The sequence below is a fragment of the Anopheles cruzii genome, chromosome 3 (genome assembly GCF_943734635.1).
Source record: "Anopheles cruzii chromosome 3, idAnoCruzAS_RS32_06, whole genome shotgun sequence".
Classification (NCBI taxonomy): Eukaryota; Metazoa; Arthropoda; class Insecta; order Diptera; family Culicidae; genus Anopheles; species Anopheles cruzii.
This window is the reverse complement of record NC_069145.1, coordinates 22,613,546-22,631,811: the sequence shown is the minus strand read 5'-3', so window position 1 is coordinate 22,631,811 and position 18,266 is coordinate 22,613,546. Positions and strand designations below refer to the sequence as shown.

At 53.0% G+C, this 18,266-nt stretch overlaps 1 protein-coding gene across 1 annotated transcript in view; it reads left to right on the top strand.

Moving 5' to 3' along the window:
* Window positions 1-14,459, top strand: part of LOC128273456 (homeobox protein homothorax) — a 142,703-nt gene extending 128,244 nt beyond the window's left edge. The window contains exons 10-14 of the mRNA XM_053011422.1: window positions 4,204-4,352; window positions 9,043-9,119; window positions 11,917-11,975; window positions 13,525-13,949; window positions 14,399-14,459. Coding sequence (XP_052867382.1) covers window positions 4,204-4,352; window positions 9,043-9,119; window positions 11,917-11,975; window positions 13,525-13,679 — 440 coding nt within the window. The 3' untranslated portion in view covers window positions 13,680-13,949; window positions 14,399-14,459. The remainder of the gene's footprint in view (window positions 1-4,203; window positions 4,353-9,042; window positions 9,120-11,916; window positions 11,976-13,524; window positions 13,950-14,398) is intronic.
* The last annotated feature ends 3,807 nt before the right edge of the window (window positions 14,460-18,266 follow it).

Below are 18,266 nucleotides of genomic sequence, written 5' to 3'. Positions count from 1 at the left end.
AACAGCAAAAGCAGAGAACACTGCGGAGAAGGCTGCGGCGATATGGGAATGAAACTGACGCTGATGAGAGAGATTCATTGGTTATCGTTTATCGTATGTATATGCCCGGCGACGACGAGCCCGTGGCCCGGAGCGCGGGTCTCGCGGGAAGATTAACCGAGACATTTATTCTTCCATCCAGTTCCTCCACACACACACACACACGCGGAGAGCCCGATCGATCGATCGGTCGGCCCCTTCTGCCGGACCAACCTGTTCCCGGATCCCGGAACGCTGCGTTTTTTTCGCCGCCCGTCCCGTGTCCATCTCACGGGGCCCTTTGTGTGTCCCGTGGCCCGTGTGCGTGTCTTATAAGTTTCTCCCCTCGTCCCGCGTCCCCGTGGGGTTTGGTTTCTTTTAATTTTTTTCTTTCCACCTTCGGTTCTTGTTCTCCGTGGCCGTGGCTCCCAAGAATGGAGATCAACTTTGATCCATCTCTTGATTTGAATACATATTTGTTCGAGCGCGCTTTCGGGAGTGTGCGATGGGGGAGAGGGTTGGGAAGAGGAGCCCCGTGGGCCGGTCCCCCGAAAAGGGACACCCAGCCAGGACCGGTCATCGGCGGCGGCGGCATGCATTCCACGCCGCGAGAGCCGAGCTGGGAGAATATTACAAATCATTTTATTAAGACACCCCGAGCCCGAGAACCCCGACTTGGGACACTTCGAGGGACATTCCTTGGGGATCGATTTTGGGGCAGGTTTCGGTTTTCGGGTTGGGTGACGCGCTGCCGCTGCTGCTGGGATTAAGCCCAGTGCTCGCGGCTTTAGCGGCCGCAATCCCGTAGACCAGCGCCCAGCGGACGACGCTGCCCGCAAGATACCATCAACCGTGGGACGGCGGGCGGCGACGGTCAACGCGCGGCGGAAGGCTCAGGATCTCTCTCTAAAATGTATTTAATATATTTGACAGACAGATTCTACGGTTCCGCGCTCGAGCGCCCGGGCAACATACAGGTTTTTCGTTTTTTTCTTCCTCGTTTTTTCCCCGGTGCCTTTCGTGTTGCTTCCTTCAGAGCTCCTTCGACGGAGACCGCGAGATCTCCGCGAGGGGTCGCACTCGGTGCCCGTGGTGCTGCGGCGGCCTTTTCTTCTCTCGACCGTGGCTTTTTGCCGTCCCAAGTCGAGTCCCGCGAGAAACCCCTCAACGGGCGGGCGGGGATGGGCAGTGCCAGAGGTTGCCCCCGGGGGGGTGTCTTTCCTTTAACATTCTGTCAAACGTGTAGGTGCCCCCCGCCCGATCCGGCGATGCGTTGAATTCCGAGGCGGTTAAAACGCGAAAGGAGCCCGACCCGGCTCAAGAAGCAGAAGAAACGCGCAAGAAATCCATCTGTACGGGGCCAAATCTGGCCGACCGAGAGACACAGACAGAGAGAGAAGCAGGGAGACAGCGAAGGCGCGCACACACACACACACACAATTTTTTGACGAAACAATTCACAAAAATAGGATGAGAAATCAAAAAAGGCACCCAACCGTGACCGCATGGGCCGCGTGATGAGATGATTGAATCGCATTTAAATTTGAATAAATGAAACCGGTCGCCGTCCGAGTGGCGGCGGTCCGAGTGGCGGCGGTTTCGGGGCGGTAGAGAAGTAGAAATAATATTTGAAAAGAATCAACCCCGAAAAAAAACGCCACGGCCACCGGCCATAACGCAGCATTATGCTGCTGCTGCTCTGAGGTCTGCGATAAGGGCAAGTTTTTTTCTGTCTTTGTTTCACTTCGCTTGGCCGTGGTTCAGAAGGCACTTGGTGCACTTTTTTGCTGCTGCTGTTCCGCTGTTCCGTTGACTAATGAAGTTTGTGAAATGGAAAGCATCGCACGCAGCAGCAGCAAAAAAAGGTGGAACTCCCGCGAAATCGACCGACGGACGATGATCGAACGCAGCACGCAGCGCAGCAAGCGACGCAATCGGAGCAGGCTGCTGTCTTTGGTTGGTTTGCCTGCCAATCGAGCGTTCGAGCGCTCGAGCACGTGGGCTGATAAGTCCCAGAGCAGTCAGAAAGCGTACCACGGCCGGCCTATGAATGTGCATCCTAAATAAAAAGCAATCCGAAGAAAGCATCCTTCATAGTCGAAGGTAGCGCCCATGGTCTCTTTGGCCAAATACCGACGCGAAATAGTACCAACCTATCCAAAGGGTTAGTTGCTGTCACTGGCGCTGCATTTCAACCGTTTGAGTAGCTCATAGTAGATCAAACCCTTCCGATCCCACCGAAACACAGAGCATTGACTTCCGTCCACGGTTATTTGGCGTTGTAACCATTGCGGATGGTTCTGTTGGACTTAACCAAGATCTTCGCCAGTGAACTCCGATGGAGAAGCGATTTCCGTTTGTGGCTTTTGGATTTTTTCCATGCCCATCAAGCATAAGAAGATGCCTTCAAATGTCTTTGAGCTTTTTCAGTATCTCGAGCTTTTTCGGAGGTCTTCCACGCTCGCTCTAAAATATCCTTTTTAAAATCTTTTGATCCACCAAAAGCACTGGTATTGTCCTAAAGAGCATGTTTACCGTGAGCTTCAATAACTCTGTAAGCTTCGATTCGGCAATCCTTTACGAGATGTCAAACCAAGACAGTGTTGCCAATAGAGCATAATAATGTTGGCCAAAGTGACAGCTATCGATTAACAAATCAAATTTTTCTATTATAACAAAATTAAGTACAAAAATCTGGACTGGATTTGGACTGGCAACGCACAGCAGCACCATCTGTCGGACTTATTGACCCACACACGATACGCTACACGCATCACAGCAGGCTTCTGCCAGCATAATCGATGCCGGCCCGTGTTTAGTTCTTCCTCAAACTTTGCATGGAGATTAATTTTTTTTTTCCATCGGAATTTGCATATTTCACTGCACAACCGCATCCAAAATATGGTTCCGCCGCAGCCCTCCCTAGAGACGGCGGCTTAGTTACTCCGGGCCAGACCGGAGAAGATTGATTAGCGACCAGCGACTAATCTAATCCGGCCGCCGATTTGGGCACTGCTGCTGCCCCGGATCGAGCCTCGAGGATAATCACCCAATTCGAGGCGAAACGACACACCCGAACAACAGCAGGTCCCCGGGACGAGCAACGAGCATCGAGCGCTGCATCCCGGCGGCGCAGTCGATGATGCAGCTAATTTACGAAATGGCGCGCACACACATGCCGCGCCAACCCCCTGCACCGGCCACCCGACCGTCCGTCCGTCCGGCGGCGGGTCGGATAAATTGGAACTCGAAAAAAAATGAACCGAAAAAAGATAAATTTAAGCTGATTTGTGTGTCGAAATGCATTTACGAGCCGGCGGGGACACCCTGGGGCTTGGGGCTTGGAACGGAGTGCGGTGCTCCGGAATCCGATCGATCGCGCCTTATCGAGAGCCCGGCACGTCACATTAATAACACCAAAGACCCCCCGCCCCCCCGTTGGGCACGGGCGCATTATCGGGGCAACCAATATGTTAAATATGGGACCCAGGACCTTCGGACACTTGTGCGGGGTTCAGGTCCCCCAACCGGCACCCCGCGTCCCATTAGCGGCCGCGTGTCCGATAATAAGCCGACCGCAGAGCGCTCCGATGGCATCGCTTAAGTTGGTTCGCTTGCCTTTTTTTTTCACCCCCAGCCCGTTTTTGGGCGCTCGTCGCCCCACAACGGATGGTGGCCTTCGTTTGGTCACGTTCCCGCTCTGCGCGTGTGTGTGTGACGCTATTGGCATTTCGCAAACGTGCCTGCCTGCCGACCGGGTCTACCATCATCTAATGCTGACTAATGCTGATGTGGCGCATTTTTCCCGACCGACCGTAGGACCCTTCAGCGGCGACGGCTCTATGTCCATTAACGGGCCGCGTGTTGTAAAAGCGCTCAACCCACAGGAGTTCACACCATAAAGTGGGCCTGTTTATTAAAGGCTCCGGTGGGCGTCGGAGCATAAGTTTCATTGTTAATAATCCTTACGTCAGGATCCCCGCGGAGTGTGTGCAGTTCCGGCACTTTGATTACACCATCTCTTTGGCCGCGCGCTAAGAAGCAGCAGAGGGAGCAGAGCAAGAAGAAGCGAATCTGCATGTTGAACGTCGGGCGGTGCGGCCTTCGCGGCAATAAAAGCGGCGCCCATTTCGAACCAGATGATTTCATTCTCCTTTTGTGTGTTTTTTTTTTCCACCCCGGCAGGTGATGCCAGCAACACCAGCATCGGCAGCGGCGAGGGCACCGGCGAGGAGGACGACGACACGAGCGGCAAGAAAAACCAAAAGAAGCGGGGGATCTTCCCGAAGGTGGCCACCAACATTCTGCGGGCGTGGCTGTTCCAGCACCTAACGGTAAGTCACGACAGCACGGGCAGCGTGCGGATGCTGCGAGAGTCCTGCTGCTGGTGGTGGAAGGCCTGCCTAAGGATTAGGCCGTTCCGTAATTGAAGCGTCTCGCTCGATAACGAGCGAACCGCCGCCGCCAACGACAATCGATAGGACGCGCGTGGAGAGAAAGAGAGATAAATGTTATCCACCATGTTGTAACCCGCCCCACCACCACCCACCAATCGAGGGGCGTCTTATGGCGCCCGGTCGGCCATTCTTGGCCGCCGGCCACGACGGCAAATGGATTGATTCCTGTGGCTCGTCTGCGTTGATGCGTTTCAATTTCTCTGATGCGTTCGACTCTGAGGTGACGTTTGACAGTTACAAATGTGTGGCCCCGCCAGTTGACCCGTGACCGTGGCGAGGCACCCCGACGAAGGATACTTGAAAAATGTAATTTCCTAATGGCGCCCAGTCGGCCGGTCGGCCGGTCGGCCGGTCGGGAAGTCCTTTGCGAGGGCCCTAAAAGCGCGCGGACGCTTCGATGCGCAACAGAACACGTGGTCGGAGAGCGCAATCCGTTTACGCAAGCCCCGCAAGGGGGGTGATGGGGGTGCGCCCACCCGCAGCCGGGTGGGGTGGGCGTTTAATGCAATAATGCAAATTTATTCCAACATCACATCATCTAACACGTCTATGTTCACACATTGCTTCCGTAATATGTGTGTGTGCGCGGCCTTTTGACGGACGGTGTTTTGTTTCGCGGCCGGGCCGTGAGCTTCCCTCGGGTGGCTCCGCTAATTAAATCGTTCGGTATGCCAAGTATCTGGCGTTGCTTTTTTTGCCCGGTCGGGCCATTTCGTGCGTCGTTTACGTCGTTACTTGTTCGATGTGTTGTTGTTCGGCGTTGATCACCACCGCCGGAGAGAGGGAGGAAGGGAGCCCGTCCTTTCGGACCCACCCCGGAGGGCTGTTAAATAAATCATTCGGCTCATAACTTAAGAGTCGTAAAAGTGCAATAAATTTCATCCATTGCGCGGCGCCCGCTAGAACTGCCGGGGACCGGCCGGGACTTCGATCAACCCCCCAAAAAACATGATCGCCGCACACACAGGCACAGACAACGGGCACACTGATCGACTGATCGATCGATCGATTGGACGCGGGGCTGTCATCTGACTGTTAGATGGCACCGCTGCGCGATGATCGAGTAGGAGGGGGGTTGCGTATTTTATTTCCCTCCGCCTTCGTTTTTTTTTACTTTGTAGGATGTGTATCAACAAACCACCTCTCCGATCGATCCGATCAGATCCGATGCGATGGCGAGACGAAACAGGATCGCATGTAGACCATATGGGCACCCTTGCCGCCCCCCCTCCTTCCCCTCACCAGCGATCGAGCATAATGATCGGCGCGGTGCGATCGATCGTAAAACGCGTTTGTGTGGAACGAGCCCGAGTGTGTGGAGTCGGACGCACATTTTATTGCATTTTCATTGCCGGAACCATCGCGCGATCCGTTTTGTTTTGGTTCTTCTGTTTCGCTCTTAACGCCCGCTCCTTGTCACTCCTTCCCTGTCCCGCTGCCCTCTCACTCGCTCGATCGTTCGCTTTGGGCGCTTGGGATCGACGGGACCTAATTTTTACTACTTTACATTAAATTGAAACATTTGACAGTAATCCCGTACCGACGCACCGCGTGATCAATGGTCCCCCCCTCACATCCCTCTCTCTTTCTTCGCGGTGTATCTGTTGGCCGATCGACCAACTCTGGGAGAACGCAAAAAGCTGACTCACACACAATCGATCTCTCTCGGCGATCGCTGCGAGGCAACTCGCTGCATCCGCCCGAGATGCACCTTGCGATGCAATTGTCATCGGTCGGGCTCATGGTAAATGCATGCCGAGCTCGTTCCAGGCGCAATCGGGGCAACGCAACGGACCACGGCTTCTTCCGCGGTTCCTCTTTGCTCGGAAAGTCCCAAGTCCGGCGGCGGCGGCGGCGAGGATCATCCAGAGGCTTAGCTGCTCCCCATGCCACCGGCTAATAGCGTAGTAATACGGTACTCTCCCGGGAGGACCTCTCCCGCGCGGGGCTCACCTTTGGCCTGCTCGTTGCAGCAAAAACTGCACGGCCGGACGACGACGGCCAGCGGTGTACGATTAACGGCCCCGGGGAGGGCCTGCAGCGAGAGTGCGGCCGGCCGGCCGGTGATCCGGTTGCAGCAGGCAGGCAGGACACGTACGAGCGACGACGACCACGGCACTGCGCCGCGCGCCAGGTTTATGCAATTCCGCCATGGAATATCAATGAACCGGCCCCAAAAGCCGCGCGAAGGTTCGCGTACCTTCCACTCCGGTGAGGACGACGATGAAGGGGCCCCCGTGGCCCACCGGGGGCCGCCGACTGATTTAAGAGCAGATTCTCGCATTTTATATGCATATACATGGGCAATCATTTGCATTACATAAATATAAATGTCTAAAAATATTTGTCAGTCCGTATTGACATTCACGTGGACGGGATAAGATAATTTTTTTCCACCAGGTCCGCTTCGGGCCCGCTTCCCTACCACGGCCGCTGCTGCTACCGCCACAGCTTTTGGAGGCCATTTCTTCCCGGATCTTCCCCCCCGCCCGCTCGGCCGGGAGTTTTCGAGAACGGGCCGAGCGAACGCGAATCAAAGAAATTTCTGACTCCGTGCGAAATTTCCGCGTCGGATGGCGCACGCGGTGCGGTAGTTGTGGCCGGTGGCGTCACTTGATGTAAATGTTATGCTTTTATTTGTACTGCCTGCCTGCCTGCCTGCCTGCCGTTCTCCTTCCACATGTTTTAATGCGCCCGCGGACGCCTGTGGAGCATTCTGCGCGAACCGGGCCCGTCGGGTGCCGCGCGTCGGTTCGATCCGGTTCGAGGCCGTCGGCCAGCGGTGTTTTATGGGATGCAGGACGAACGACCGGCAATGCACGAAACAATGCGCGGGCTGACGCCTGCAGTAATGTCAATCATAAACATGCGACACGGTGCTACACCACGCCGCGCAGCATCGGATGCCGTCGCGGCCTGTGGCGTGCTTCTTGGGCACGCACGTGGCTTTCGGTCGTGAAGTGCTATGGGGCCACTTTTCATTACTTGCTTTTTCTTCCGCAAGATGGACGAGAAGTAAAGCCCGATATTTACGGATCATCTGGGAGGATCCTTGAGGATGGTCAACATGTTGGGTAAACGGTTCATTCGGATGGAGTTCCTTTTTTATTAGAATGAAGATCATGAAGAACAAATTTATAACTAGGACCAACTTGATTTACATTGCGTCTCCGAATTATCTAGAATTTCCAGATGAAAAGCAGTAACTTCGAGTAAATGATTAAAATTTGGTTTTGTATTGACCTTAAAGGGAGTCGCTTCTTAGGCAAAACTGAGGTAGATTTTACGTTACATATTTCGCCCATCTCTTAAGCAAATCGTGGACTCCTTACCAATATTTTTTTTATCAACATCGACCCATTTTTCGATGTATGAAATCGAAAGAATGCAAAGAACCCTGCTAGCCAAACCTGATACAAACTTTTAATAGAACTAGGCTGGGTGGGATGAATTTTAGACTTACTTCAAAGTAGTAAATAGTTTGGTTCGAGAAATAGGAGAAAGTAACAGGAGGACATATCTGGTGAAAATTGTGTTTGTTCGATTATTCTACATGAGCGTTTGATAAAAAAACTCCCTCAAAATGATCACGTTTTGGTGGCTCTGTGGAGATATATGGGGCAGTATATTTTATGGGTCTCCGTTACCCTGCTGCACTTGAGGGAGGTACTCTCAACCAGCAACAACCATTTTCAAATGCCAATTCCTTGTCGATGTTTCCCCCGGCCTCGGTGGCAAGCCATTGATGCATCGATGATCGCTAACAGTGATCTAAGATCTAAAAAACGCTGTACATCTCGCAATAGACCTACCCGGAAATCGGTCAAACGAGTAATTTCAATCAAATCTATTACTTCTGTTCTTCTGTGATAAGATGGATCGGAATTACATACGTTTATTGTCAAGTACGTGGCTCGCCCTTTCGGTTCGCCCGTTTGCGCCAAAGAATCGGGCAAAACCCGCTCAAATGTTCAACCGCTTAGCCGTGTTGGGAAACATCCTTAAGCGGTCCGGAAACCGATAAACCGAACCGTCGTTCTTAAAACGGTACAAGCCAAGCCAAAGCAGTGCCCGGCCGGGGTGCAAGCATCTGGCCGGGCAATCTAATCGAAGGTGTAAACCCTTCATCCCGGCCCGCGCGTGTATTGGCACTTACAACACACACACAGACACACGCGCACACTCGAGGGCACGCGATCCAAATTAGTACCGGATTTCAATTAAAAGACAATCGAACCGGGATCGGCCCCAGAAGTGGGCTCAATTATGCCGGCGATTGAGCGCCATTGGCGGACCCCTTTTTTGCGCATACCTCCTGCTCCCCCCACGTAAGCATAATGGGCGAGGGCACGGCCCTCGGCCCACGTTCGGCGTTCGATGGCGTTCGATGAACAACGACCCGGAACAACTCGGGAATGCCGACAAGTGGTACTTGAGTTGCTGATTGCTGGCAAAATACTCCTCTGCGCCGTGAGCACCTCCTTGGACTTGATTTTAGTTTAATTTTGTTGTTGTTCTCTCTCTCTCTTCCTCACTCACGCCTGGTGGTGTCGTGACCGCACCGTAGCACCCCTACCCATCGGAGGACCAGAAGAAGCAGCTAGCACAAGACACGGGACTGACGATACTGCAAGTTAATAACTGGTAAGTGTTTTTCCATTCTTTTCTCTTCCTTTTTTTGTAAACACACATTTCCCATCAGCCGCCGCCACCCGGTGGCCCGCAGCCTCGTGCAGGTCCTGCAGAACTCCTTCACCGCTCGATAGCTTTCTGGCTCGGGCTCGACTAACTCGTGGCAGCAGCTCTCGGATCCGGATCCCGGGAGAAGGTCCCCGGGGGACCGGGGGAAATTAACGGACCCGGTTCCCGGGTCGGCAGGCAAATTTGTTGTTGTTTGCCCAACCCGGGATCGGGGTTCACCCTTTTGCAGCGACCAAAACGTCACACACGACGCCCGGCCCGAAACCGCACATGCGGACCAGGCGCCGGCTGAATCCCGGGGTTTTTTGGTCGGATTACACGTTCCTCTTTTGATCGGCTCTCGGCCCCTTCCGTCGGTCGACGCAGGCGAGAGAGTTTAATTGTTCGATTGTTGCCGAGGCCGGCCCTGTTTGCCAACCGAAACCGCTGCCGTGCCACCCTCCGCCGGGATAAGTACTCCGGGCTCTACGCCGGGGCCCAAATCCTTTCCCGGCCCGGCACCACAGCTGAGGCCCGGTGCCGTCGGGATCTTCAAATCCCAAAGTTCTGCTGCGGCTGCTGCTGCGTGTTTGATTAGTACAATCAAGCTACTTGCGTCCGCAAGCGGGGTGCGTGTGTGTGTGATCTCAATAGAAAGCCGGGGAAAATCGGGAGTGGAAAATTTGACAGGTAAAATGTGTCACGGCGACAGCAGACCCCCGGTTGTTCGACCGGCAAGCGACCAACGCCAATGAAGTGGCACTTCACAGAAACCCCGGTGGCGGCGGCCCCGGGGGTGATGACTGACTCGACTCGGAAAACCCAAAAGGGTCCGTGCCCGGGAAGGGAATCGAGTCGATTTGCGAATAGAGTTTGAGTGTTGGGGAAAACTGGTTTAATGCAGTCGCCAGCAGTGTGTTGTTGCACACTCCGGAAGGAATGCCTGTCAAACTTTATTGTTTTCCAATCTTTTTGGTCTCTAACCGGGAATTTGGTTCCAGCCGGGGAAAAAGGTTGCTTATTTCAGGCTACCCAAAACACGGAGAAAGTTGGCATTGCCTAACTCTAGGCGCATCGATCTGCCCAATGGTATGTGTGCGCCTAAAGTTATGCAATGATGCCAAACGACCAGGAACGGGGCAGCAAGTTTTAATCCCATTATCCGTTTGTCACAATGTTTGAAGTACATTCACGGCAAATGAGTTATTTCTAAACAATTGGCCCATTGCTTGAGAGGGACTGGGAAGAGGTGGATACACCCCGAACCAACAGACAACGCACCTTCACTCAAATGTGTGTGTTGGGGTCATAAACTCTATTTTTGGACCAAACCATTCGGGGCGCGCTCGTGTTTCGGCCCGTCCCCCCCGCTGGTCCCGGAACTGGAACCCACGGAGTTCGGAGAACAAGAAAACGTAAAGACCAGATAGAAAAAACAAAAAACAAACATACATTTCCGATCCGAACGTTCTTCCGATGGTTCCGGCTCCGGAAGGCCGGATTTTGGCTGTTCCTACACTGGGTCACTACGCCGAGTGTCGCCCGTCGACCCCTCACCCTACGGTCACCCTATACGCGGGGAAAGCAATTTTCATGTTTAACTTACGACTATGCACAAACAAATATCTAAACAAAAATGGAATCCCTCTCAAGCCGGGGCTCCCTCGGTCGCCGGGGATCTTCTTTTTCGGGAGCACACTCGCACACACACACACACTCTTTTCGGAGCGAACGAAACGCCCGGCCCGGAACCGGAAGCAGTAGGAGCCCGTCCTCCATCCGTCGGACTCGGTGAGCTCGAACCCTCCCGAAGCCGAAACTTTCACAATCACTAGATGAGGTGATTTATTATTGTTTAATTTCCATAAATCAAATAAACTGTGTGCAATCCAATCCGAACGGTTCGCCGTCCCTCGCGCTCCGCTTCGGATCCGTTTCGGTGGCCCCGAGCCACATCCCGGAGAGCGGCGAACCCAGTGTGCGGGGCTTAGCCCAGTGAGCTTACGGCGCGGGAGACGCCTTGACGCGCCACCAGAACCCACGTGCCACGTTGCTGATCTGTGCCGGGCGATACGAAGAACCCCGCCGTGGCCGTGGCCCGTGGCCGGATAGCAGCGATAGGCGACCCCGGGACGACGGGGACCAGCCGCAGGACCTTCTGGCGGCGGTGGTGGTGGCGGCGGCGGGGCGCAAGATGTGTAATTCGGAATGGAATTTCTTGGTGGCCCCGGCGCCATTTTTGGGTTGGAAATTACAGATTTTTATCTTCGAAACCGTTCCGTTCCGGGCCGCGCCAGCGCTGCGTAGCGCGCGCGTTTTCCTTGGGAAAAATCCTCCGGACCGGGGTGCGTGGTGCGGGTTGGGGGGTTCCCCCGGCCCAGAACTTGTCACACGGTTTCTCTCTTTTGAATGTTTTATCACCCTTCGGCGACGGCCGACCGAGAAACGCAAACCCGGGGCCGCGCCGGGTCCTTTCGCTTGAATGCCTCGGAGATATGCTTCATCCGGCCCGGGTCTAACTCTCTAATCATTTCACTTCACTTGATTAATGTGTTTGTTCCATTTTCACCCACCGCCCACCCGGCCCGGGCCTTACCGAAATGATCCGAAATGTGAACGCTTCCGCAGCGACGCAGCGAATCCTCACTCAACTCGGGCTGTATCCTTTTGCCGCGCGCACACACACACAGTATTCCCCTTTTTATTTCCTCCGATCCCTAACTCATCTCTCTCTCACTCTTTCTCTCTCTTTCGTTCACAGGTTTATCAACGCGAGGCGCAGAATAGTGCAGCCAATGATAGATCAGTCCAACCGAGCAGGTTAGTGTCGGTGCCGAACCCCGAAAAGAAAACAGTGAACAACACCCGGGGGCTGCGCGGAGTCCGCGGGGACCGCCCCGACCGGCTCCGTGTTTATCCTGATCCACCGTAGCGTAGCTAATGGTTGTTAATGTGTATTGTATTTGCTGCGGCGCGTAATTTTATCGCCCGCGAACGCTCGACTTTTGCGACTAATGAAGAAAACTGACGCCCGGGGTCGCGGGCGGGCGGCCGCGGGTCCAAAGATAACGGCGGGTGGCCCCAAATCCCTCCCCCCGCCCGGTCCCAAGTAAATTTTAAAGCGCAGATTAGCGACGAGCGCTCGACCCCGCTGGAAACGCTGACGTTGCCGTACCGAGAAAGGCTTTGCGCCATTTTTATTTCGGCTTTCGGTAGCTTTCGAGGCTTTTTGGCGCAGAAGGGTTCACGGGGTTGCGAACCAACATTGCCATACCACATTGCTGGGCGTAATTGAAATGGAGGACGACACCCGGGCCGGCCCGGATGGCTCGTGAAACTTTGAGCGCGCACGCCTAAAGTTATGCAATTAGTAAATGCGCTCCTGCGTTGATTGACATTCGTTGCTCCCGTTGCTTTTGATGAATTCCAGGCCACGGGCTGAACTGTGTTACTTTTCTGGCCCAACGGTGCCGGATTGTGTGTTGGGCCGGTGCTACATTGAAAGTGTGCAAATTTTAATTAAAATTGTCTCTCTCTAGCTACAAAAGCGGAAGCCCAAGGTTTGCGAAACCCCACGAACGAAATGGCTGCCCGGCACAAAAGCCTTCGTTCGATCCTTTCGATGGCGTTCCGATTCCTAATTACCATTGTGTGTGCTCGGCCGCCCGCGTTTCATTATTCACGTGCCGTGAGTGCGCTCTCGCGAGAAAAGAGACAGAAGCAGAGACAATTTAGCGTACCATTGGCCCCCAAATACCGTTTGAAATTAATGCGACAATGATTCACCGGAAGCCCATCCCGAAAGCCGGCCCGAAACCGGGGTGGGCGGGACGCGTAATTTGAATGCCATTCCAACGCAGGCGGCATCCTTCATCCTTGTGCGCGAGCTGCGCGAATGCCCAGCTTACTGGCGGCTTCGAGTTCCGATCCATCATTCAAGGCCCTTAAGGCCCGCGCTTAAGCGCGATCGAACTGGCGAATCTTCTTCTGTCCCACAAATTTCGATTTTCACCCGCTTCCGGATGGGAAGAGGCTAATCGCTCTCTGTATGCCATTTGTTTCGGGACCGTGCTCCTTTACGGACCCGCGCCGGCACGAGTTTTTGGAGCCGGCTCGGCTCGTTCCAAAGAAAGCGCCTGATGGGTAGGCAATCCGGCGTACACCAGGATAACAATCATGGAACAAACGAACGATTTTGGTCTCGGTTCCGGTGCACAGGGATTAGGTTTTCCGCGTCACTCAACGCGTGCGTTGAGAGAGCCCCGCAGTTGATCACGTGTACTGAACGTTCGTTTTTCTCTTGCTCTCTCTCTATCTCTCTCTTTCTTTCTCTTTTTTTCTATTTGACCAGTATATTCTCCGATTTCAGTGTACACCCACCCGGGCCCGTCGGCCGGCTATCCGGACGCGATGAGCTACATGATGGACGGCCAGGCGCAGATGATGCACCGGGCACCGGGCGATCCGGCCTTCCACCAGGGCTACCACTATCCACCGGCCGAGTACTACCCGCACCACCTGTAAGGGGTGCCGGCGAGCGGGCTGCGTTGCAACCTGGAGATATTCGCCTGGAGGGTTGAACGTAACAAAACCTGGCACGAGCGCGCGAGAGACAGAGAGAGAGGAAAAATGCAATTCGCACCAAACAATCATCACCGTCAACGTTTCTCATCATCCTCATCAACAACACACCGGCCGGAAAGGAAGACGACACCTGAGGCAATCGGTTTATGGCCGGAAAAGTGCAACCCGCGGATTGCTCGGCCGAAACGGCGAGGATACTGTCGCTGGAAGGTAAGCAGAGCCGCTGTGGATCTAAGGAACCTTTTGGGGTGATCAAAGCGCAATCTTTGCCGCACACCTTCCGTCGGTTGCCTACATTGAGGCGCGCGCGTTCAGCGATGTCTAGAAACGCCTGAAGGTATGCAGCAGGCACACAGGCTGCAAAATGTTCATAAACATCCGGCTGATTTATGTTGTCCCTTGATTAATGCTTGCCGGGTTGACCCAAAACCAACAAACGGCAACACTATTTAAGCATTCTTTTGCCTCGAATTAATCGATTAATGCCACTGCTGCGGGCTACAACCGGTAGCAGGTTGTGGTTGCTGGGTTTAAAACCAGTGCGGGGCACCCACCGACGGCGAAGCATATTAATCATTTTTATGGTGGATGTGTCATTAAAATCGTCCCGCCATTCGGAAAGTTTTAACCATTTTATTCTCCCCTCCCTTTGTTCACAGATAAACCGGGGTGTCTCTGGTGGGTGTCTCGAGGCGGAATGTATAATCATCGTTATCGTTATCACCGGGGCACGTGCTCGCCAGCTTATCCTGCGCGTCGGACCCCCTGCTAGGAAGCCTGGTGAAGGACCGGAAGGACGGACCGGATGGACGGACGGCGATGCGCGGCGGACAGAAACGGTTCAATCATCATCGTTCGTGAGCAAAACGTGGCCATTTGAAGTAACCAAAAAAAGCAAGATGAACAAAACGTGCGAGAAATCTTAACGAATATGCGGGGAGGTCAGCATGTCGGAGTGCAGCGAGACGCAGCACCGTGCACCGATCGAGGCGGACCGGGAGGACGGAGTTTGAGGCGGCCAGAATGCAGCCAACTCAGCAGGATGTTAACATGAGAGCAACACAAAAACCGCATCCTCAGCCACACACGCACACACACACACACACGGGCGGCACACAACATCGGCAAGGGTTGGCTTTCGGTTTTATGCAAATCACCATCATCGCCGTCTCGAAGGCACGGAAACTCATCGTCATCACTGGCCCCATCACTATAGCATCGTTTTGCTGAGCAACGGCTTTATGACGTATTTGCTACATCATCAGCCGACCGGCCGGAGGATACTGGCCACTGTGTGTGTGTGCTTGTGTGTGGTGCCACAAATCATGCTCGCTCTCGTCCCCGATCGCTTCGTCGTGGTGTGCGCGCGTGTTGGCTGGTGCGAGCGATATTTAATTTGTACTACCATTAGGTAAACATTGTGTTAGCATTATCATAAAACAATACGACTCTCAAACGGAAGCAAAACGGACGCACGGCACCGGGTGTGTGTTGCAACAACACTTGTGATCGCGAAGTAAGCCGCTTACGAAGAATCGGTGAGCGACCGAACAAAGCAGAACAATAGAGCAGGACAGAGAAGGATGCCGAGAGCCTGGTATACGTTAAGATAGGAGAAAGCAAAAGCAAGATGATGAACCAACCAACAAACCACCTAGCAAAAACACCCTAATGCGGTGCAGTGTTTCAGGGCGAACCGCACCGCGCAGACTACAGTGTAAATAGAACCACAACGCACACCACCACAGCCAGACAGACACACACACAGACACGCGGGCGCGAGGAACAGAACCAGTTACAAACCATTGATGTTACCAATCGGAACAATTGAAGCAAGAAACAAGGAACTCGATCCCGCACACAGATGCACACAGATTGTGAATAGAAAAGGCACACCACATCCACCACACATACCTACATGTTAAACAATAGAAAACACTAGAAACGGGGCGCAGAGCAGGAGCAGAGGGCAAGAAAGGGCGCGCGAAAAGAGTGACAAAGTGACAGTGGTGGAACCGACACTTGGAACCCAAGTGAGGGTAGAGGTAGCAAAGCGAGCAAATCACCGGACTTCAACGAATTTAATTAACGATAAACAAATGGCAAATGGTAAAAACGAACACGAGATTATCGAATGGTATCCTTTCGTTAAAAAGCGCGTAGGTTTTGTAAGGCATGTGTGTAAGTAAACAACTCTGTATGTAAGGATACGATTTATATTAAATTCTTAGTGCGAAGCGAACGATGGACACGCGGGGGGGGCGCGCGGTAACGGGGTTTCTCGGGGGACCACCCCCCCGGGGATGGGTGTATGTGGGGTGTGTGTGTGCGTGTGTCTGGCGTGCTGGAGTTTCTGTTTTCATTTTTGTTGTCTCCATCTACGAGTCTCCAACTGCTACTACTATTTTCCAGTTGTTACAAGCACACGCAAGCCAAGCATTTAGTTACGAGGAACAAGGTGGGCAGGGGATGTGAGTGGATAGTAAACAAACGATATTACAACACACAGCACCCACACGGCACACACACACAGCAGCGCGAGAACAGGTAGAATGTAAGGAACCAGATTGATAGCGAACGAGAAGTGTGGCCACGGGCGGCACACGGCAAAACAAAGTTATTAGAATTATACACAACAACAACAACAACAACATGGACGTAATCGTAATAATGGATAAAGGATAATATTACTAGTAATGATGATGTCACTGTAAACACGAGACACGCGTCCCAAATCGCTTCACGCAACCCGAAGAAGCACTAGCTCCCATCCCCCCCCAAGACCCGGCACCCCTCGGCTCGGTACCCGCAGGCGTCCCTCTCGTCCCGCGCGCGCGCATCCGTTTTAGGTGTAGTTTTACTGTAGCTGTAAACTTGCTGAACGTTTCGTGTAATGTCGTGCAGAGCTTAACGCGCTGCGCTTAAGGCCAACCAAACCACACACAGGCACACACAGTTTTAGTTTAATTATCATTATTATATTGTATTATTTTTATTGCTTTACATTAGTTTCAATTTGTCGTTTCGTTAAGCGTTTTCCCGTTGCGCAATACACACTGCTGAACACGTGGCGTGAAACCGGATTCACCCGATCGCCACACACACACACTCATTGAACCGCGGCATCGGTAGTGATCAGCGCGATCGTGTGAGCGTGATCATACGTGAAAATAAAACCAACGGAAGAAGCATCTCACTCGGCCGAGGATTTGCCAGGCCAGGAGATCAGGGCCTGCTGTGTACATAAGGAAATTTTCTCACCACAACACGTGGAGCGCTCGGTGGAAAGCGTATGGTGAGAAAGTGTTAGGGAGTGTTAGGAAGCAAAAACCCGGCCCGGCGCCAGTGGTGAGATGTGGCAGAAAGTGAATGATGCGCGGAAAACTGGAAACTCTTATGCCGAAGAAGGAAAGAAGGAATCACCCGCAAGCGGAAAAAGCATGAAGAAATATATCAAACACAATCGCTAAAATGAAAAGAAAAAAACACACACACTCTTACAGCTTTCTTCTGTTGTTTCTGTTTCAGCATTGTTTTGGGTTTGTTTTTCGCTCTTTGTTTGCCGATTTGGTTTTTCCCTTTTTTAGTACGTTTGTTTTCGCACCCTTTTTCACCCAACACCACCACACGGCACAGGAGTGGTCAGTGGTTGTCCCACCAGTACAAACTCCAGGCCAGCCTCGCTGTCAACAAAAACACGCTGTATACGAAGGAGGGACTAGCCCCCGGCCCGAAAATGGGGTTGCCGCTTGGCCTTGATTTCCCGCGATGCAACGCTTCACGATCGCGTCGCCCACGAAAACCTGTGATCATCCCTGTTCGAGAGAGAGCGATGCAATTCAGATACGTACCCGAGAGATGATGATTGGTGTTTGTGCGTGGGGCCGAGCCACACAGACCGCAGCTTTCACCAGCAGGTTCGGAGAGGTTTCGCTTTGCGAACGGCGCACGTCGCGGGGGGGGAAGGGTGCCGTGGGACAGGCGCTACTTAACAGCCACTTTCGGCAACTGATATATCGATCGAGCTCGAGCTCGAGCAAAACAAAAATGCGCAAGAAGCAGGAGAAACGCAGCAGAAACGCTAAAACCGTGGAACGATCCCCGTGTGATACGTTCACGTACGATGACGCACCCCGCAATTGAAGTATACGAATTCACTACATGGAAACGATTGGCTTTTTTTGTACATGAGAAGAATTTATTGCAAATAAAATTTAAAACAAATTCATATATACATAAGGAAATATAAATATATATATATTATATATATACAAGCCCGATAATAGATATTCAAAACTCATCACAGATTAAATCATGGATTAAACCTTTGGCATTAGCAGTAAGCGAACGGCGGGGCCGATCCTCGTAGGGAGCCCATTCAAACCGGACAGAAGGGTGAAGGCGTACTTCAATTTAGCAGCTAACGGTAGCAAGGGCCAAGCTTTGCACTCCCAACTGTCCCAACACACACACACACTGTTTTAGAACTAAGGACCCCCGCAACCGCATTACCGTGGTTCTTCGCAA